The sequence below is a fragment of the Pogona vitticeps genome, chromosome 2 (genome assembly GCF_051106095.1).
Source record: "Pogona vitticeps strain Pit_001003342236 chromosome 2, PviZW2.1, whole genome shotgun sequence".
Lineage (NCBI taxonomy): Eukaryota > Metazoa > Chordata > Lepidosauria > Squamata > Agamidae > Pogona > Pogona vitticeps.
In genome coordinates, this window is record NC_135784.1 from 71,142,717 (window position 1) to 71,164,742 (window position 22,026).

A 22,026-nucleotide genomic window follows, 5' to 3' on the forward strand; every position below is an offset into this window, starting at 1 on the left:
TTCATAAGAGATTTGGTTTAGATTATACCTGACTAGCCCAGTGGTGTTTCCTACTTTCTTCAGTTTAAGCTTGAGTTTTACTATAAGAAGCTGATGATCAGAGCCACAATCAGCTCCATGTCATGTTTTTGCTGACTGTATAGATCTTCTCCATTTTTGGCTGCAGAGAACATAATCAATCTGATTTTGGTATTGCTCAACTGGTGTTGTCCATGTGTAGAGTCGCCTCTTACGTTGTTGGAAAAGAGTGTTTGTGATGACCAGCTTGTTCTCTTGACAAAACTCTATTAGCCTGTGCCCTGCTTCGTTTTGAACTACAAGGCCAAACTTCCCTGTTGTTCCTTTTATCTCTTGACTCCCTACTTTAGCATTCCAATCCCCTATAATGCCAAGAACATCTTTCTTTGGTGTCAGTTCTAGAAGGTGTTGTAAGTTGTCATAGAATTGGTCAATTTCAGGATCTTCCGCATCGGTGGTTGGTGCATAAACTTGGATTACTGTGGCGTTGAAAGGACTGCCTTGGATTCATATTGAAATCATTCTATGATTTTTGAGATTGCATCTCAGTACAGCTTTTCCCGCTCTTTTGTTGACTATGAGGGCTACTCCATTTCTTCTGCGGGATTCTTGCCCACCATAGTAGATATGATAATTATCTGAATTGAATTTGCTCATTCCCATCCATTTTAGTTCACTGATGCCCAGGATGTCAATGTTTATTCTTGCCATCTCCTGTTGGACCACACCCAGCTTACCAAGGTTCATAGATCTTACATTCCAGGTTCCTATGCAGTAGTTTCTTTGCAGCATCGGGCTTTCCTTTCACTTCCAAGAGTGTCTGCAGCTGAGCGTCCTTTCAGCTTTGGCCCAAACACTTCATTAGCTCTGGAGCTACTTGTACTTGTCCTCCGCTCTTCCTCAGTAGTATGTTGGACACCTTCCGACCCAATGTCCAATTCTCCTTAATTAGTCCAGTGTCAAAAGCTTCAGGGGAACGCGTAATGGCGCATCCCATTCTTTCCTCCTGGGGAGAGGTAGACTTCTGAATCAAGCCAGTCAAGTTGCTGGTTTGCCCCATGACTCAAAGGTAAATACCTCTCTTTAAACAGCCCAACAGGCTGTCTTCAGTCTCATCTGAGACCCCCTGTTTGGAGAAAAATCCTCCCCCTGAGCAAGGAGCTCAAGAGAAAGCAGTCGCTTTCAATGTCTACCAGAAGTCCTCTCCATGTATCTAGAGCACATTTTGATTTCACTATCTGCCACAGCTTCATCCTGTGAAGTGCTGGGAACAATAGTCTTTAGTGAGGTACTAAGAATTCTGTGCTCTGATTCTGTGCACTGGAGCACTCCTGTATGGAGAATTAGTGCAGGGAAATCGCCCCAGAGGAAGACCACAGCTGCAATACAAGGATATCTGCAAATGGGATCTGAAGGCCTTAGGAATGGACCTCAACAGATGGGAAACCTTGACATCTGAGCGTTCAGCCTGGAGGCAGGCGGTGCATCATGGCCTCTTTTGAAGAGACTCTTGTCCAGCAGGCAAAGAGGCAAAGAGGCAGTCCCGAAACCAGCAAAATCAGGGAGCTGGACAAGGAACAGACTGTATTTGTCTTCAGTGTGGAAGAGATTGGCCTTCTCAGCCACACTAGATGCTGTTCCAAGACTTTTATCCAGAGCACGTTACCATAGTCTCTCGAGACTGAACGATGCCGACAGTGACCTTATAATACCTGATCTAACTTTAATAGGAGAAAGTTATTAGTTAAAATTAAAGTTTTATTATGCGGTCATAGACCCGATTAGGGAAAGTTATTATAAAATTGTTCAGTACAACATTTTTTAAATCTATGGGCAATTTCCTTCACTCCTCAAAAAGAATCAGCATCCATTAGGAACTTCAGTGGTTATCCAAACACACAAGAACAACTGAGCTGTATCTGCTTGTTGGTCCCTCATAGAATAGTACCGCTAAATGGGACTTTTATTTCAACATTTATACAAACATATTGATGGAATAGCTCTATTTTAGTTGAAACTAACAAAAAAGATTTAGCCCTTTGTCTTTAACTTATTTGTTAAATAACATCTTTAAAGCTATGACTCCAATCCAGTTTTAACTTCGTATTCTGAAGTCTACATTGTAGCAATTTACAGCAGATTAAAATCACTTATACCAAATTTAAAAATTAAAGAAGCCATTCTTTAAAATGATGTAGAGTCCTTACTCAAAGATTGCATAGTACAGGATGACAAAATTGCTACATTTTGGCCAGTGAAACCTGATCTAGTGGTTCATGGAATTCCACCTGGTTATAATATTTGATCCTTCTATTTGGTCTTAAGATCATTTAACAGTGGACAGTATTCTTGCAAGACAATCTATAAGAAGTATAGGCTACAATGGAACATATAGTCATGTTGATTCCCCCCTTTTTTTATTATCAGCAAAGCAACATTCTTAAAAATAGCATTATTTTCATCTTTTCATTATTGTTCTTATCTTTTAATGCAGATAATATCATTAACCATTGGAAACAAGCCCACTCTTACTAACCCCTTTCCAGCTGCTGAATCTGCTGTTATGAAGTTGATCTGTGCCAGCCCCTCCCGGTTCACTTTGGAACCTGCATATGCAGATCCTGAGCTGGGTCTGTCCTGCCCTTTTCTTCACCAAAACAAGCAAGGGGTAAGTGTCTAAAACATGAAGGCAGAACACTCACCTCTGCTTTTGCAGCCTAGGTACCCTTCAGATATAACAGGGGCTGCTTCATCTGGAAATGCTGACAAAATAGTTGAAGGCTTTTAAAAGACTGCTCTTAGAACAATGCAGCAGCTGAAATCCTATTCATTGAGCTACACTGTGATTTTTCAGAACTCAAAAATTTCCATTTTCCCCCTGAAGCTTCTGTAGTATCCCTCTCACTGTGAGGAAGCTGTTGGGGATCATGGGATGGATGGAGGTCTTTCATATCTAAATATTCCCCCTGGAGGCATTTTCATAAATTAAACACGGCTCCCATCCTGTCGCTCCCAATGACTTCTCCATGATGAAAAGGATCCCTGAAAGACTGCCACAGCTGCCATCAGTTTTCCACACATAACTCTACAAAAAGGATTTCTGCCATTATTATTATGGCTTGTCTTTGACTGTGCATATAAATAAAATTATTTTTCTTCCAGGTCCCTGTCTCAGTTCATCACAATCCCGTGTTGGAGCTGGAGGTTTATGATCAACAGGGGCGTAAATTTGACAACTTTAGTTCTCTTCACATTATGTGGGAAACAACAAATCATGCATTAGCCAGCATAGGGGCCAATATGCCAATGGAACTGACTCTGAGAGATTATGGAAGTGATCAGAAAAAAATGCAAGGTACAAGTCCACTTCCTTATGTGTTCAGTTTGTTTATGAGGACTGGTTTTGCTTGGTGGTATTAGTGCCAGGTCCAAAAAGATAGCCTTTTTTGGTCCACCCATTGCTTCTTGGGATGCAATTACAGGAAAGCTGGATTTTCTGGAGGGGAAAAAGACTTGTATAAAGATATAGCAAATGAAGGGGGCTATGCAATATTGAAGAACTGTTAATCTCTGTGTTCCTGTGTGCTGATGATCGATCATACAGAAAACACTGGCTTTCCAATTTTATCTATCTCATTCTCTTAGGTTTACAAACTATTTTAGTTCATCAGAAACCTGGAACGACAACTATATCCGCTACTGCAGTTGGATATCAGGATTCTCATCTGAATGCCAATGAAGTGAATACACCGGTAATACAGTTGTCCTTTAAGATATACTGCCCTAGTGATGTACATTTGCTATTACCATTTCCATGATCCACTGGAGAGGTACTAGAGAATTAGAGCCATTGAAATATCTTTTCCCCACCTCAAATGCCTGTGAACACATTTTAAGTATCTAATTCAATTGGTTGTTGTGGGTTTTCCGGGCTGTTTGGCCATGTTCTTAAGGTTTTTTTTCCTAACGTTTCGCCAGTCTCTGTGGCCGGCATCTTCTGTGAAACGTTAGGAAGAAAAACCTTAAGAACACAGTCAAACAGCCCAGAAAACCCACAACAACCATCGGATCCCAGCTATGAAAGCCTTCAAGAATACATCTAGAGCTTTGATTACACACTTTCCTTGAGTACCTGAATTCAGATTTTTCACAAATAAAAACATTTGGTCTCTATTTTCTTTTATGATGAATGCTCGTAATATTAAACATTAGTAAGACAGACGTAAAGGAAATATATTTATGATTTCACTGGGGGGGGGGGATGAATGGTTCAGCTCATGCAGTTCCAAAGCACAATACATTGACTATTACCTAGAAGTCAGGATAGGATTAGCAAAAGTTTTTCATGACACCAGTGGGGTTTACAACCTCTCGTCCCTCTGCAGAATTTAGTGAATTGTACTGCCTTTAAGATACCTGTATCCAGATTGTGACAAGCCAGATGAGAATTGTGTGTGCTGCACTGTTTATATTTCCACTTAAAACAGCTCTATCCCATCCCATCATAAAACAATTCCTTCTCTATTGTCAAACACTATCCACTTTTCACAGGAAAGGAGAATAGGAGCATTTCCTATATCACGTCATACTGTTGGTCTACCTAACACAGCAATAATTCTCTTAGGTCTCAGGCAAGCATCTTCCTCATCATGTCTGCAGATTCCAGAAAATTAACTTGGAGACTTTGGTGTGCAATAGATGGAAATGTATTGATTTACAGCTTCTCTTGAACTTACATGTACACACAGTGGAGCTCCCTGTGCCTTTTAATGTCATTTCATTTCATTTATTAAACGAAATAGTAAATGTATTAGCAAAATATATTTGAGTGCTCTAAAATAAAAATTCTTTACAGAATTAGGTACGCTTAAGTCCTCTGAATTAGAGAGTTTAAGTGTCCTGACTCTGTGGCAGATGTAGGCCTAAATGTGTTAGCAATTAATAGAATAAAAGCAAGAAAACAGGATCACAAGTATAACTTCTGGTTTAATAACCAATTCTGTGTTCATGCAAATTGTGTAAGTCAGTCATTTGCAGCTTCTAGGGCTCATTCATATGCTTTCTGAAAATCTATGTGATTTACACATGCATAACTAATAGCAGGATCTCACCCTGTGGTTCTTCCTGTCACTTAGAGAGCAGAGCCTTAATCATCTTTATCATACAATATCATTCATTTATTTCTAAGTGTTTTGAAAGTCAAGCTTGAGTGATGCAATCTTGAAGAGGAAGTTAGACAATTGGATTGAGAATGCAGAACTAATGAAAGGAATTTATAAAGTCTACATTTCTTTTTGAACTCAGGTGGAAAATGCAGTTAGATGTAATTTAAGTTATATGATTTAAACATGAACAAAAGAATAGGTTTTTCACAGTGAGGCATACCAAATAACATTGGCTCTCCATGGTTGCCATTATATATTCAGTATGCGAAAATAGAGAAATTCAAGATGGATGGGCATGTTACTAGATTCATCTCCTCTTTGAAGGACACACACTGCACTTTTTTCGTCCATAGTCTGTTTGCCAATCTATATATTTCTGTATTCCAACACATTTTTTTTCATATCATGCCTGCCAGGAATCTCACACTGCTGTCTTTTGTTTTCTTCATTATTTCTGGCAGTATGGACCTCTTACAGCTGTTTCTGCAACCATTGAATTAATGCTTGTGGAAGGTGTAAACGTGAGTCCTAAACAAGTCACCATCTATAATCACCAGGGCATCAAGGTAAAGGACTCCCTTTGAAGGGTTATCTTTAAATTATGTGAAAACAAACATTATATAATGCATAGCCGCCCCGAGTAGACATGGTCTAGAGGGGCGGGGTATAAATTTAATTAAATAAATAAATAAATATTCTTTTTGGCAGGCTGAATTGTTCATTAAGGAAGGCTCTGGACATTTTTTAATTAATACCAGTGTTGCCAACATTGTAAAAGTGGTTCATGATGAATCTCAAAGTGTGGCAGTGGTAAGTACTATTATGCAAACATTTTCTGCTCAATTTAGGGGAAATCTTTTAACAGACAATGATTTTTGTAAAGTAGAGTGGGGAAAAGTATTAAATAATGTTTCGGTCAACCGGCTTTAAAATCTCAGTGAGGGTGACTCAAAGAGTGCATCTGTGCTTGTTGTTCTGTACCATCAAGTGGGAACCACCGTATAGCATCCCTAACAAGGGCTTTTCAGTTTCACACCCCTAGTCAGTTTTCATTGCTGAGTGGGAATTTGAACCCAAATATTCTGAGTCCTAAACTATCACTCTATCCTAGTGTCACAGTAGTTTGATACTGTTTTAAATTGGCTTCATTGGATGGAATCCTAGGATTTCTGGCTAGGTGAGGCATTTCAGGTCTCTGCTGGAATGCTCTAGTGCTGTACTTCAGAGGCATGTGTGAGAGCTCTCTAGCTAAGAAGTCTGCTAGGAGCCATATCAAACTGTAAATCCCACGACAGTTGTAATGCCATCAAATGCCTATAACTGTGCAATGTAGATGTACAGTGGTGCCTCGCATTACAACGTTAATTCGTTCCAGCGAAATCACTGTAGAACGAAAACGTCGTAATGCGAAATAAAAAAGCCCATAGAAACGCATTAAAACCCGATTAATGCGTTCCTATGGGCTTGAAACTCACCGTCCAGCAAAGATCCTCCATAGCGCGGCCATTTTCGCTGCCCGTGCAGTGAGGAATCCATCCCAGAAAAGAGTGGGGAGCCTTTTTTTTTACCTGGCTGGCCGAAAATCGTCGTTTTGCGAGAGTCGGTTCCTGAAGCAGGGAACTGATCATCGCAAAGCGAAATTCTCCCATTGAAACCATCGTAAAGCAAAAAGTTCGTCGTAATGCAGTTTTGTCAAATGGGGCGCTCATCTTGCGAGGCACCACTGTACTTTTAAATTGTCAATAGTTTGGACACTGAGTCTTCTTCGTGGTGGCTGCTAAGCTGGCGAACTTCTCTGCTGTTTTTCCAGTAGAAGACAAATACCTTTTTATTTAAGAAGGCTTTGGACAGTTGTGTGGCTGCCAAAAAAATGGTTGTTGTTGTTTTTAAACAGATCGATTAAGCATTTTTCTAGTGATGTGTTTTTATAATTTAAGAGTGAAGTGTAATTTAATATTATAAGTGGTTAAATTGTGTGTTGAATTATAGTTTCCTAACTTTTTATTGGATATAAATAGAATAAATAAATACATAAAATGCATTCGACCCACCATTCCTTGAACAAATGCACTAGTAAGGAGTAAAACTTGTCCGAGCTCCCCAGGTTCATTTCTGTGGAAAACAGTCCTTGGCCTCAGTGACATGCACAGAAAAGTCCAGGCATTTCTTAACATCAGTTGACTTCCACTTTCCAAAGTATGTGGCATCTAATACCATATACTTTGGAAGTGGAAATCAAAATTTTGCTAATATGAAGTGCCTGGATTTTTTTAAAAGAAGTCACTTCTTTTCCTTAGTTCCCAGGGCCCTGATTCACTCCTATATAAGTTACTAAACTTACTAAACGTACTAAGTTCTGAAAAATTCTTCCTGATCCTGATTATTTTATTAGCTGATGATAAGATTGAAAAAAGAAAAAATGTGTTCAAAAATACTTCAGAAGTATTATGTAGTATTAATACAATGAAATGAATTTAAAAATTCAGAGGAAACATTCTATGAAAGATCTGGATTAAGATAGCATTCTTTTATTTGAAGCTCAATAAAGTGAGCTGCAGGACATCTATCCAAACAAAGCAAGCAAAAAGGGGATAAGAGGCTGACTCCAACCAGATATTATTGCCTTTTAAAACTCACCACTTTGTTCTGGGATTGTAAAACTGATCTCCCTTCCCTCCCACTCACCTCTTCTTGCGGGTTTTGTATTTTTATTTAAAAGCCTGAGGGCAGGTTTATTAAAAAATGGTATAATCTGCTTCCAAAGATAGTATTTATCTGCTCAGTGAGAGAAAATGCAGTAATAAGTATTGATTGGTAATCCATACTGTATTTGATATTCTCTGGCTTTTAATCAAACCAAATAAATTTATTGTCATTGTAAGTATATACATAGTATACACATACAACAAAATTCATACAGAATATTAGTAGTAAAATTAAACAGAACTATTCACCAAGTGTAGCACCTCAACATGATATATATGCTTCAGCAGACAAAATGGTTTAAAATGGGTATGCCCAAATATTGTTACAGGTGAAACAAAAGAAAATGAGTTAGTGCCATTACAGAAGATAGTATGTGGCAAAGCATTTCCAAATTCCATTACAATTAACACTGTTTACTGAAATATTAAATTCTTCTGTATTAAAGTAAGGTGCTGTCCATTCATGTAGAGTCTTCAAGAAGAATATTTGCAATATTGTTCAATGGTTTTTGAGTTTTCTCATCCTGAAATTCTACAGTGGGGTCTTGACTTAAGAACGGCTTGAGTTAAGAACATTTTGACTTAAGAACCACTCTCATGGGAAAATATTGACTTGACTTAAGTACTTAGATTTGAGTTAAGAACTGAAAAAAAAACCACGTGGGAGGCAGGGAAAGTGCAAAATGTGAACTTTCAGTTAACTGTTGGCCAGTGAAAAGGGTGCCTGTCTGCTTCCTCACTCCTCCCAGCGTTTAGAGAGTGGATTGGGAGACAGTCTTCGGACTGCCTGGTACTGCCTGGACTGTATTTTCCCTGCCTTCCCTGAACCTTTCTTGACCTAAGAAAAAAAGAAACAAAATATCCCCCTCTAGTGGTCGAAGGCGGAATAGCAGCTTCCCATTAGTTTCTATGGACGGAAAAAAGCAGATACGGATTACATGGTTTTCAATGCATTCCTATGGGAAATGCAGATTTGACTTGAGAACTTTTTGACTTGAGAACCGCCTTCCAATACGGATTAAGTTCTCAAGTCAAGACCCCACTGTATCTGCATCATCTTTTTTATAAGGTCTTTTTTAAAAAATAAGCAATTCCTTCTCTGTCTGACCTATGTGTCCCTGATGCCAAGGGGAGAATACTAGAGGCTACTCAGTGTATTAGAGTGTGTTAATGTAGTTGATGGTATAGGTTTGCAGTAATTCAGTGGCATGAAACTGTTTATGCATATTTTAGAAAAGTCAGCTTTCCCTTCAGTTGGAGGAGGGTTAAAAACCCTTTAAAATCTTAGTGTAAAACTGCTTTGTACACTAAATCAGTGTTACATGGTTTGTATGTTCTAAGAGCAATAACTTTCATTTTAAATGAGAAAAATTAAAAATTGTTAGGAAATACATTTTGTGCCTTTTTCCTTTCTTATATTTTAGATATATCCATTATATCCAGGGGCAGTAACAATAATGATTCGTGACCTGTGTCTTCCTTCTAATGCTCTTGCTAAAGCTGAGGTGTATGTTTCTGATGTACAAGAAGTATATCTTGGAGTTGTTGACAAGGTGAGTATTTACTTTGAGGATATTGTTGAATGTAAGACTTTCTCCGTAAGGATACAAACCTTTTTAGGATGGATTAATTACAAACGGTGGGTTGATGATTCAGTTAGATTTACGTGCACCACACACAATTTAAGAGATGCAGAAGCTAGTCTAGCATATCAATAAAGAACTGAGTTATGAACTGGATTGCGAATTGCAAGTGCATGATTTCCTAATCTACTAAATTGTAATCTAGATCATAACCTGGCCCAAAAGTAAGACTTACTGAAGGGAGGTCTCTGGCCAGGATTTTCATGTAACAGGCTGAAGATTTCTGAGGCTCCACCAGAAAGTCTTAGACACAGGAGGCATTGCTGGTGAGATTAAGTTTGGGACTGAGAGCAGTTTGGAGGTTTCCACTGAATACCTGCTTTGAAGAAATTATGGCTTCAGCTCCATATATGGAAGAAATAGTTTTCTGCTTCACATATTTTTAACTATAGGACAGATCATCAGGAATCTCGCTGGTAACCTCACTCGTGAGAGGGAAACATGGCTTCAAAAGAGTAATAATTACTACCTCTCTTTTCCCCATCAATCTAGTTTTGTTCCAACTTTCATAGCATGACAACTGTACAGTAAGCAAGGAGCATATTTTTCAGAGGAAATCTAAATATAAATAAATGCATTGCAGGTGGAAATTGGCAAAAAAGTTAAAGCTTATGTCAGAGTACTGGATGCTTCTAGGAAATACTTTGCAGCGAAATACTTCACCTTCATGGATTTAAACCTACAGGCAGCATCTCAGATTATTTCCTTGATGTAAGTTCTGTTCTAACTTGTTATGCTGTTTTATAGGCAGAAGAAACAAAAGGAATAACACTGTAAGGCAGCAGAGGGCAAAGTGTGGCCTTCGAAAGGTGGTTGGCATTGCAACCCCCAACATTTCTCACCCTTGGATGTCCTAGCCAAGACTGATGGTTGTTGTAATCCAAAAACATGTGGAGGGCTGTACTTTCTCTTCCTCTGCTGTAAGAAATGTGAAAAGAAGATATCAAAATCATCTTCATTCAGAGGGAAAGAGTAATAAATACTTCTGTGACACATTACTAATGCTATTAGTATAATGCTTACATTTAATGTTCTATTTTTATTCATGAAATCCTATGCAGATGGAAGACAAATGGCATAACATTCAGTCGCTTCCAGCCAGCAATCCAATTAAAGAGTCACTGCTTCAATTCTGAGGGGAGTCCATCCACTGGCTGGGTGCACACTCAATATTCCTAGTGGGCACTTAATTGTCAACTGGAATATTTCACCTTTTGCCTTCTGCCTATGTGAAAAAGAAATATGATTGCAGCCACTGACTTATTGTTTAAATTATAAAATTAATAGACTAATTAATAGACTAATATATATAATAGCAGTAATATTATTGTGGTGGACTTGAAAGATTCTTTAAAACTTTGTTGAATAGTATCTATGTATGAATTTATTTGGAGCCTTATGTGTTAGGTTTATAATAAGCTGCAGTTGGTAAAGTTAAAAAACACACACAAAACAGTGGGATGGATTTCTTTTTTTAAAAAAAAACTACTAAATAAAAGCAGTATTGCACTTATTAAAACTAATCAATGTAACTGATTTGCTTAAAGGGAAATGTGTGAAATAGAAGGCATTTACTTGCCTTTGAACACTGTTCAGAGATGAAACAAGGTGACCTTATTAGGAAAGGGTTTTCAGAATCTTGGTACCATCACTGAGAAAGTTGTGTTTCACTTTCCCATACAACTAATTCACGTACATTTGAAAATACTGATGCCACTTATCTCTTTTGCACCATCTTGCACATTGGCCATGTTGTATTAGGGAGGAGAGAAAATGGTCTGGCCTTTCTGGAACATGCAGAAGCAAATTGTTCACCAATTTCTCTGCTTCTGACTTTTACAAAATCATTTCTATGTTCAGTGAACCACAACCCTTGTACTGAGCCTCGTGGTGCAGTGGTTAAACTGCTGTACTGCAGCTAAAACTGTGCTCACGACCTGGGGTTCAATCCCAAGTTGATTCAGCTCAAGGTTGACTCAGCCTTGTATCCTTCCGACGTCATTAAAATGAGTACCCATCTCGCTGGGGGGGGGGGGGTGTAGCCTGCATAATTAACTTGTAAACCGCCCAGAGAGTGTTTGAAGCGCTATGGGATGGTATATAAGCAGCACGCTTTGCTTTGCTTTGCTTTTTTGTAGTACCTGATTATTTATTATTTTTCCAGGAAAGACTGGACACCAGATAGATAAAGTCCTGTTTTTCCCCTTTATATATACGTATATATATTAATGTTGTTATTGTTTTTTCCCTGCAGACCTCTGAAGGAAGCTTCTGATGAATACACTGCTGCTTTTCTAGTTCATGGCATTGCCATAGGTCAAACCAGTCTTACAGCAGTTGTCACTGACAGATACGGAGAAAGAATCAGTTCGGCGCCACAGCAGATTGAAGTAAACATTTTCACTGCTAAGAGATAATGGTTTCCGGATTACTTACAGGGAGAGGGGCTGTTTATATTCTAAAAAATCTTACCCTTCAAGTTGATTAAAATATCTGAAAATGATATTGCTACTTTTAATGACCAGATATCAAAACTATTAAGCAGAAGTGCTGGCTAGCATTGTAGCATTCTCATTGGGGAATTGTGCATTAATAATCCTTTAGAAGCAATAGCAGTCTAGGTTCTATGATCAAAAAGGAAGCAGTACAGCTGCTGTACAATAGCCTGCTCTACTCTGGTTCGATTTGGTTAAGACCAATCAAGGAACAAAGATAGAGAGAGATGGAGCTTGACTTGTGTCCAAGGAACAAACACAAGATCGAGGTAACACTTACAGAAAGTCATTGAGAATTAACAAGGGACCTTCAGTGAAACTTCAGAGTTATAGCTATATGGAATTGGAGTAAAGATCAGACAGCCTATTTAGGGAAGAAACTGAGAGCATAGCTGCAAAGAATTGCACTTCAAAGGAGGAATCTTGTATGGGAAGAAGGAGATAGAATGAGAAAATTTTGCAGTGGAGAAAAGTTCCCTCACATCACTATCACCTGCCTCACCACAAATGAAACAGTGAAGGAGTTATTTTGAGAAGGAGTAAGCCAGACAGCAGAAGAAGGACCACATTGGAGGAAGTGAGAAGGCACTATGCTTAATATGTTCAAGAAAGATATTACAAATATTGCAGAAAGAAAAAATACTAGAGAGAGATAGGAAGGGTTTTGCCCATGAGTAGCATTTTGCCCATAAGACTCCTCAGACCCAAATAGGAATTTTTGACAGTCCTGAAAATACAAATGGTGTCCCCAAGAGGACATTGCAATCTGAGCTTTAAACCAATTCCTCCTTAGGTAGGAGTGTGGGTGTGCACATGTGCTCATGTGCATGCTGTTTTAAGTCTTAAGGGACTTTTCTAAAATGCTGTTTCTGAAAAGAAAATGGGGTTCTAGGGTCGAGGAAATGGGGCCCAGGAAATTAGTAGTATAAGGCGAAACATGTGCTTGCAGATACCTTGATGGGGGGGAGAGAATGAAGTTTAAATGTGGGGGGGGGCTAAAAATTGAGAGGAGGTACGTATTGTACCAGGAGTGTTGGAGGATGTCTGCAGATATCTAATGTAAGGGCCCCTGGATACCTGCAAGTTACACACCCTGGAATACATTAAAAAACTGTACAAAAGAATCTGGGCAAGTAGAACTATTGTGATGAAAACCATTGTAAAATCTGAGAAAAGATGGATTTTATTTTCATTTTATTGATGAACTAATGGTATCCTTTTGCTTCCAGGTCTTTCCTCCTTTTAGACTGATGCCTAGAAAAGTCACCTTGCTCATTGGCGCATTGATTCAAGTGAGCCAGTTTGAAGAGTATTGTACTGAATGAATTATTTCCAGAAAAAAATATATTGTAAACTGAATAGAAACTGACCACCCCATAGTGATGTTATTCCAGCAATGGAAATTCTGCCACACTTTGGGGTCCCAGTGTATGTGCAAGTGGAGTAAAACCAACAGTTTCTAGTTATGCAATGAGACAGTTGTCTTAGGCAACTGGTTAAGCAACCACTTGGTAGGAAGTCTAGAACAAATGTGCTACTGCCTGAGTAACTGGACTAATGAACAGAATTCTGTTAGCAGTATATTAGAACAAAAATACCAGGTTATTCCTAATAACCATTTCCAGGATCCTAACTGCCTTATTGTTAGAATCAGCAAAGAAAAAAAATCAAAATTTGTTCTTCAAATCTGAGAAAGTACTGTTCTTTTTAATGTTCTTTTTTTTTAAAAGGTTGTAAACAGCTTTAAAATGTGTTTGCAAACCTTTGAATCATCTTTCAGTTGTGCAGTGCAGCCAACTGAATCTTCAAAGATATGTTGCCTATGCTGAGTTAAGCATTCAAAGAAAGATGATTTATCACTGATGTCTTGGTAATTTTTTTTAATAACTAACCACAGATTTTCTCTGAGGGAGGACCACAGCCTCAATCCAACATAATCTTCTCCATGAGTGACACCAGTATTGCTTCTGTAAACAGCAGTGGCCATATAACAGGCATCTCAGTCGGCAACAGTACTGTAACAGGAATGGTTCAAGCTGCTAATGCAGAGACTGGCCAAGTTGTGGTTGCGTCTCAGGTAACTTTTCTCCATATGTGTATTTTATAACCCTGAGTTAAAGCTTTTTCTTTGTTTTTGTCTAAAACTGCATGTAAGTATAATTTTTCAATGTAGGCAAAGGAAGGATTCTACATTTTTTACATACTACATATTTCAGTTTGGTATGTTTGCTAATTTAATAGGGCATGGTCTTGCGGAACATATCTCAGGAGATCCATTGCAGGATTCTAGGCCCTACCAGTTATCATCAGTTGGAACAGGAAAAGTAGGGTTTCCATATTTTTGACTATGCCAGTTTCCGGCTGCCATACCTCAAAAGTCTAGATTGGGCCTGTCCCAAGGGAATGAAGTATCTTGTTCAAGATAAAAATAAGTTTGGAATCGCTCATTGACATAATGCAAAGGAGAGAGAGAGAGTTCTGTCTTTCTGACTAGTGTAAATGATGAAGCAGAATGTCACAGAACTTGCAGAAGGCTTGGAGGGGGTAACAAATAGTACAGAATACAGTGAGGGTGATAGTTACTCTGGACTAAATTCAGTGTTAATCCAAACTAAAGTAAATCCCTTAGAATAAACAGAATTTGTTAAGCACTATTTATGTGGCGATGTCAGAAAATCTGTGGAAGGAATTAATGTTAGATTTAGTCATATGTATCACTTACATAACATTCAGGATTCTTATTTAATCTTGTTACCCTTTTGTTACATTTCTAAATACATGATTATACTTGCACCATTCAACATACTGTTCACAACTTGTTATGCTTCGATTATTAAACACGCACTAGAATATTAAGCACCAAATCTGTTCAACAAATATATGGAAGATGGCAGATTTTGATGGTTTGATAGATTTCACAATGCAAGATTGTTATTTGAATTAAGTTGCATTATAAATATAGTAAAATGCATTTTTTAAAAAGTGACAATGAGTGTTGTGATAAAATGATACACTCATGGATAAACAATAATTGTTTCTTCTATCTCAGTAACAATCTTATATGTTACGTCATATTTATTCCATTTTAAATGGGATTAGAGGTTGCATTGTTAGGGAATTTTGTAACAAAGTCGCCCTGGGAGTCCATCACTATGGTAGCATTTGACCGTAACCCAGTACTTCAGATATGTTTTATGTTGGCTCAAATTGAGATTCCATCCTGAATCTCATCTTTATTTTGTGACTTTCTTTTGTCCCATAAATACCGTTTAATATAATTTTTATGGTAAGCAATAATTAAATGCCTATATAAGCCTGTGCTCCTGAAACTGAATTTCAGTCTTAAAGTGTCATTTCATAATAAATACTGTAAGTTCCATTCTGTTGATGGATTGCTTTCCTTGCCTAGATTCTGATGTGTCATTTACGGACAAGTACTTCAGAGTGAGCTGACTTTGATATGCCATTGAGTTTTTATAGTATCCTGATTTATATATCACATCTGTAGTTTAATCTACTGAATTGGTATACCCCGGTTAAGGCTAAATTCATCTGAAAACCAGTTTACTGTGAATTTGTTTGTTTTTTAATACAGTGGGAGAAATAGCTAAATATAATTATATATTATGATTTATAACACTATCTTATTTTCCATTTAACTATAATTATGGGAAAATGAACTTTTATCAAGATTTCTGCCTCCTTTGTTCCAATGACTAACATAGAGCTTGGGGTTTTTATGTTGTTATTGTGTGAATCATCTTTTTACCTATCAGAATTACAGTGCAGTGTACATATTACAGGCTTTGATACATAGGCAGCAAGTGATTTGGTTTTGGCTGTTGATATTATCTGCATTGTGCCTTATTCTTTTGGAGTCTATTAACTGCTGTCAAATGTACAAGTGTTATTTTCTCTATTCTTGCCTTGACTCTTAGTGGCTTTATTAGTCAGGTTGTGAATCAGCAAATCCATCTTACAATGAAGCAAAAATAAGGGATGTAAATGCCCAAAAGAGTCATCCTTACATATGAGACAAGAATATTTATTTTAGAACTGTCAGTCTTTGAGAGATTTTTTTGCATTTTTATGTATTCATACATATTTGGAAAATATGCAAAATTCATAGCTGTGGTAACCATTGCATTGTGTGCATCCTGGTTTATATATTGGTATGGGGTCTTTGGCCTTTGTGACCAATCAGCCTGCCCTTTTATTCTTGCTGCCAGGGGAGAATGTAGCTTCACAAAAGGCATTAATTTTACAAAGAGAGAGAGAGAGAGCAGAAATGTAGTTGTCTGAAAGTTAAAAACAAAGGAAGATAAAGTCTTAATAAGCCTCTGAGAACTAGTGAATGTCCACATGACTGCTGAAGCAGGGCATGGGAAAAAGGAAGAAGAAATGTATCTAAAACAACTTCCATGTATCATGGAAATTATATTAGGGAGATCATGAGGTTAAAAGAACATTTGTCTACCTGTACTGTAGGTAGCTTTGTCCCTTCACAGAGAGATAGATATACTGTGGAAGTCTGGTGTTGGTAGCCATTCACAGCTTTGAACTGTCTAGTGCTACCCAGCACAACAGGGGAAAGCTTCAGAAGGCCGTCTAGTCCTGCTGAAGCTTCCCCACCTCTTCTCAGGCCTGAATGGAACTACAAGGCTCTTGTCCCAGAGCTGTGAACCAGAGAGGCCCTCTTCGAAGATAGGGATAAATTTCACATCATGCTGCAAGCCTTACTTATATTATTAAATTTTATGAAGGGCATTTCTCTGTTCCTCGTCTCTTCTGTCCTTTTAGTGACAATTGTCATATTCTCTGGTATACAGGATCCACTTGTAACAGTATTCTGTAATTTTTAAAACATGTGGGTTCCAAGCATTTAATGTTTTTTTGTTATGCTTCTGTGCCAGCATTGGCCAACAGTTATATTAGACTTTTGCATAATGGGATTGCTCAACATAGAACAAATTGGGAGACTGAACCACTATATTCATATAAGCCAGGATGACTCTTCCTAAGTTTATACCTATTAAGTCTTCAAAGTGTGCAGAGTAAAGGATAAGGTATCCTGAATGGAACGTCGTTGTAGGTTTTTTGGGCTCTTTGGCCGTGTTCTGAAGGTTGTTCTTCCTAACATTTCACCAGTCTCTGTGGCTGGCATCTTCAGAGGACAGGAGTAGCACTGAACTTGTATATTAATTGTTTACTTTCTCTAAGTACATATTCTTCTTCTCATTTGAAATTCTCTCAGTGATTGATAATTGTTACTTGCCCTGAGCCCAAGGGATGAAGCAGGATAGAACATAAAATAAGGTAACTTGGTATCCTAAAGGTAGTTAGTTTCTGCATTTCTCTCTGTGACATAATTTGCTCAAAAGTTAAGGAAGTGAAATGACAACATATTTTTGAATACTACTAATTGATTTGATATTGAGACTTTCTGCCTTTCTCTTTTAGGATAAAGTTGAAGTTGAAGTAATTCAGCTTGAAGCTGTTAGAATCCATGCTCCCATTACACGAATGAAAACTGGCACTCAGGTGAATTAAATTACTATTTGAGGGATTTCATTCATTGTTTTGACTGGTGTATAACAATAAAAAAACTAGGACTTTGACATAGTATTGTTGGTGACTTGACTAAGGGACCTGTTTACTAGCATATTTTAACTTATTCCAAGTTCTTTCAGAGGTGGGTTTTCATTTTGATTCTTTTTTAAAAACAAGGTAAATCCAAGCTTTTCTTTTTTCTAGATGCCCGTTTATGTGATGGGTATCACAAGCAGTCAGACTCCTTTTTCACTGGGCAGTGCCCTGCCAGGTTTAACATTTGACTGGTCTGTCACTAAGAGGGATATCCTGGATGTGAAATCAAGATTCAGTGAGGTGAGCTTATATTGTCAGCGCATGCTTTCATTTATTAGTTTTATGAAGAAACTAAATTTGGCAGGGAGCAATTAGAAAAATGGGGGGGGGAGTTGCATACTTTGTGTCCTTACCCCATGATTCTGAGTATATTTCTTTTGAGCCACATTTTCCAAGAAGCCTGCCAAGATACCAGTTCCATTGATCAAGCCATGCCTGTGTTTCATGTGTGCTTGTAGACTGTATCTTCTTCCCAGAGACTATTATTCCTCTCAGAGGCTATCATTCTTTCCTCTTCAAACATACTTTTCCCAGCATCATGCAGAGAATACCCTGGAAACCAAAAATCTTGGAAAATCTATACATGAGGAATAAACTTGCTCTTTGGACTCAAACACTGGAGAAAAACATAATGGGGGTGGGGGGGCTAGCCACTTGCCTCTAACCATGCTGACAACTCTAGATACAATAACCCCTGAATAGTAGTTTCTATCTTGTGCCCTTCCCTTCCCAAATAGTACTGTGTCTATTTTACCTTCTGTTTTCATAGGCCATATCAATTCCCTGGTGTACATCTGGAACACACATTCCGTTTGCTTTTAAGACATATGTAGGCACAATGGCTCAGTCACTTGGAGTATTAAACTGTCACTCAACATTGCTAAAATGCCAGCAAAATCTTGTGGCAAGGTTCACCTAATTACTCTCTGGCTTGCATGCCATTCTCACAAAAATGGTATCTAAAGATTACTGTGAAGGCTGTAGGTGTAGGTGTCCCTGCAGCTTCACAGCAGTAGATGTCTCTTAACTAATAGTAGCAGGAGGCAAATTGAATGATGAGCTGACAATCCTGGATTCTCTACATATGTGCAGTCATTCAGCATCCTTGAAATGTTTTATGCTACTTTGTTCTCATCACAGCACATGTAGCACTGATGCAAGAAAGAGTCTAGTCACAATGCTATAGTCTGGAGAGGGAGATTTAGATGCTAGAGTAGGCTTTTAAAACATCAAGGCTTCTTCAGGATTTTAGGACATTTTGCACAGGTCAAGCTAGTAACTGATTGAGGTGCTATCAGATCTGTTTAGCCTGTTGGCATTGGATTTCACCTTAATGGTGAAATTTCACCTTTGGCAGAGACTCTTAATACCAGACAGAGAACCAAGTGGCCACCTACCCTGCTTCCCTGAAAATAAGACCTAACCTGAAAATAAGCCCTAGTATGATTTTTAGGATGCTCGTAATATAAGCCCCACCCCCAAAATAAGCCCTAGTTAAGTGAAACCCTGCCCTCCACCATTGTGCAGCAACAGAAGACGACATGACTGTATTTGAATATATGTAGATTGTTGTACATGAAAAAAATAAAACATCCCCTGAAAATAAGCCCTAACGCTGTTTTTGGAGCAAAAATTAATATAAGACCCTGTCTCATTTTCGGGGAAACACAGTAGTATAAGGGGTGCTCTAGTAGTGATTGTTCTGAATTGGCAGGGGTTTGGACTAGATGGACTTTGAGGTAACTTAATAACATAAGAAGAGCCCTGCTGGATCAAGCCAAGGCCCCATCAGGTCCAGCTTCCTGTATCTCACAGTAGTCCCACCAGATGCCCCTGCGAGCACACGAGACCACTAGATAGCTGTCTCCTGAGTCCAGCTGTGCCTGACTTAGCAGTCTATAATAATGGTAAATTCTAGTAATGGTAAAATTCTGTTGTCGTAATTTGAGGCATAAAACTTGAATGAGTTGAAGGATGTGAACATAAATATCAAGATAATGATCCATTTAAGATATTGAGTAGAAGTTTTTATTATTATTATTATTATTATTATTATTATTATTATTATTATTATTATTATTATTATTATTATTATTATTATTATTATTATTATTATTATTATTATTATTATTATTATTATTATTATTATTATTATTATTATTATTATTATTATTATATAGAATGCTGTTATCTCTTTCAGGGTTCCCTTCAGCTTTCCACTCAGAATAATTTTGCTATGGATGTTTATGGTATAGGGAAAGGAAGAACAGGATTAAAAGTTGTTGTCAAGACCCTTGATCCTTCAGCTGGGCAGTTTTACCACATGGCAAGAGAATTATCGGATGAAATCCAAATACAGGTATTTAATATGACGGAATTTGTACAGAGGAATCATATGGTTCTGGGAAAGGACCAGAATAGCTTTGTCAGTATTGTGAATGTTTTAAAGTTCTTCTAATTCCACATGCCTGACAGTGATCTCGACTGGATGGGGGGCCATCTGAGAAACAGGTAATGTCCATCAACTGTTCATTCATCCTGCTAGTGTTGCTCAACCAGTTCTGGATGTGATCAGATATTTGATCCATAATTTGTATGTGGTTTTAAATCCACTATTCTCATTTGAAATATAAATGTCTTTGATGGCATGGAGTCCTTTTTTCCACTTTAGACTCATAAGCCAAATATGACATTCCTTGGATGCCAGCAATCTTCTGTCCATGACCCATGCTGTAGTCCAGGGATGGGCAGATGTCTTGTAGGATCAACTTAGTTTTTTACTACAGCCCTGTGATACAATGAAAGGAACTTGGTGCAAAAGACAGGGAATTATTTATTCAATCCTTTTTTTATGTATAACACATACATTTGGTATAGAATTGCATTTGTTTGTGTTTATGTTAGGATGTTTCACATTAACTTTTTAATTCTACCTCGGATTGGCATTTAGTACTTATTCTGAGGCTTTCTGGTTGTTCAGATAATAATCAAATTAAACTCAACAGCTAAGTCTTCGATGACTCTGGATTCTCAGTCTGAAAACATTGACTGCAACAGAGGTCCCGTTGATTTCACTGAATCTTAATTTGAAGAAACTATATTTAGGAATGCAATGCAGTGAACAAATCTGAAATTGCATTTTCACAGAGCTAAATAAATCAAATAATTAAAGTTGGTCATGAAGTGTAAATGTAATCTGAGTGGCTTCCATCATTTTAAAGGTCCGCACATTTTGTCTACAAATTTATCAGGGTTAGTTTTGAATTGTGTACGTGTCCATTAGTTAATGGATTTGTGTTTTACTCATGTGAATATTAATCTTGAATGTCCCTTGCTTCAAGGTGACAAAAGAACTGGTTGAGATCCCTTTAAGCACATACTGTATGCTGGAAATCTCAAATGAAAGACATTTAGAAACTTCAGATTTTAAGTCTATGATCTAGGTATTTTCCCAGTGGCAATTATATAAGTGAAATGCTTAGCTATATCTAAATAAAGATATGGATGTGTAAGATGTCTTTCCTATTTGGTAAAGAGCATGAAGAAGCTCAGTTATCTGCATTCATGTATCTGTATCTAGTAGTTCCAATTTTATACAGTATTTAGAGAGGGGATTAAGATAGCCGAGGAACTAGAAACCAGGAGCAAGAATAATAGGAGGCAAAATCACTCATTGGATGAAATGAAACCCCCCCTGCATTGCATCTTACATTCAATTGTTCTGTGATTAAAATCCAATTGTAAAGTGAAGGCCTTAATAATCTTTTAGAATTCTTGAGTCGTTGGTGCTTTAACATCTGCTGTCTAAGATCCTATGTGACTTATGATTCAATTATTTCAGGTTGTGCTGATGAGTAAAAAAGACTTGTGTTGCCTTTCCACTTATGTAAGGCATATTTTTTTTAAAAAAATAGAGGTTATTTCATTAAAACTTTTGTCTGTGTTAACTGCCACTTCGGGATTTTTTAGGTCATCCTGGTTCTAAAGCAGTGGTTGGGCAAATGAGGTGTTCTTGGACTGCAAGTCCCTGAAACCCGGACAGCACAGCTGGTGATGAAAGCTTCTGGGAACTGCAGTCCAAGAACGCCTGGGTTATCCAAAGCTGGGAATCACTGCTCTAGAATGGTTCTCAAACTTGGGTCCTCAGATGTTCTTGGACTGCAAATCTCAGAAATCCTGGCCAGCACAGCAAATGGTGAAAGTTTATGGGAATTGCAGTCTAAGAACATATGGGGACCCCAGTTTGAGAACTACCGCTTTAGAGTATAATTTGAGCTCTCTCTTTTTTTCCTATTGGCAATAGTGCTAAAGCTGGAAACCTCACAAATCAGGTTGCTCATTTGTAACAATGCCT

General features: G+C 37.8%; 1 protein-coding gene across 6 annotated transcripts in view; it reads left to right on the forward strand.

The window, feature by feature from the left end:
• NUP210 (nucleoporin 210) overlaps positions 1 to 22,026 on the forward strand; it is a 123,589-nt gene that overhangs the window by 68,916 nt on the left and 32,647 nt on the right. For all 6 annotated transcript variants that reach the window (XR_012083554.2, XM_078385360.1, XM_072989672.2 and 3 more), the window contains 13 exons: positions 2,513 to 2,686; positions 3,181 to 3,373; positions 3,664 to 3,770; positions 5,645 to 5,749; positions 5,892 to 5,993; positions 9,313 to 9,441; positions 10,115 to 10,242; positions 11,786 to 11,921; positions 13,256 to 13,318; positions 13,924 to 14,103; positions 17,487 to 17,567; positions 17,781 to 17,912; positions 19,873 to 20,031. Coding sequence is in view for 5 of the 6 variants with exons in the window: in XM_078385360.1 (XP_078241486.1) it covers positions 2,513 to 2,686; positions 3,181 to 3,373; positions 3,664 to 3,770; positions 5,645 to 5,749; positions 5,892 to 5,993; positions 9,313 to 9,441; positions 10,115 to 10,242; positions 11,786 to 11,921; positions 13,256 to 13,318; positions 13,924 to 14,103; positions 17,487 to 17,567; positions 17,781 to 17,912; positions 19,873 to 20,031 (1,689 nt within the window). In the remaining variant the exon portion in view is untranslated. The remainder of the gene's footprint in view (positions 1 to 2,512; positions 2,687 to 3,180; positions 3,374 to 3,663; positions 3,771 to 5,644; positions 5,750 to 5,891; positions 5,994 to 9,312; positions 9,442 to 10,114; positions 10,243 to 11,785; positions 11,922 to 13,255; positions 13,319 to 13,923; positions 14,104 to 17,486; positions 17,568 to 17,780; positions 17,913 to 19,872; positions 20,032 to 22,026) is intronic.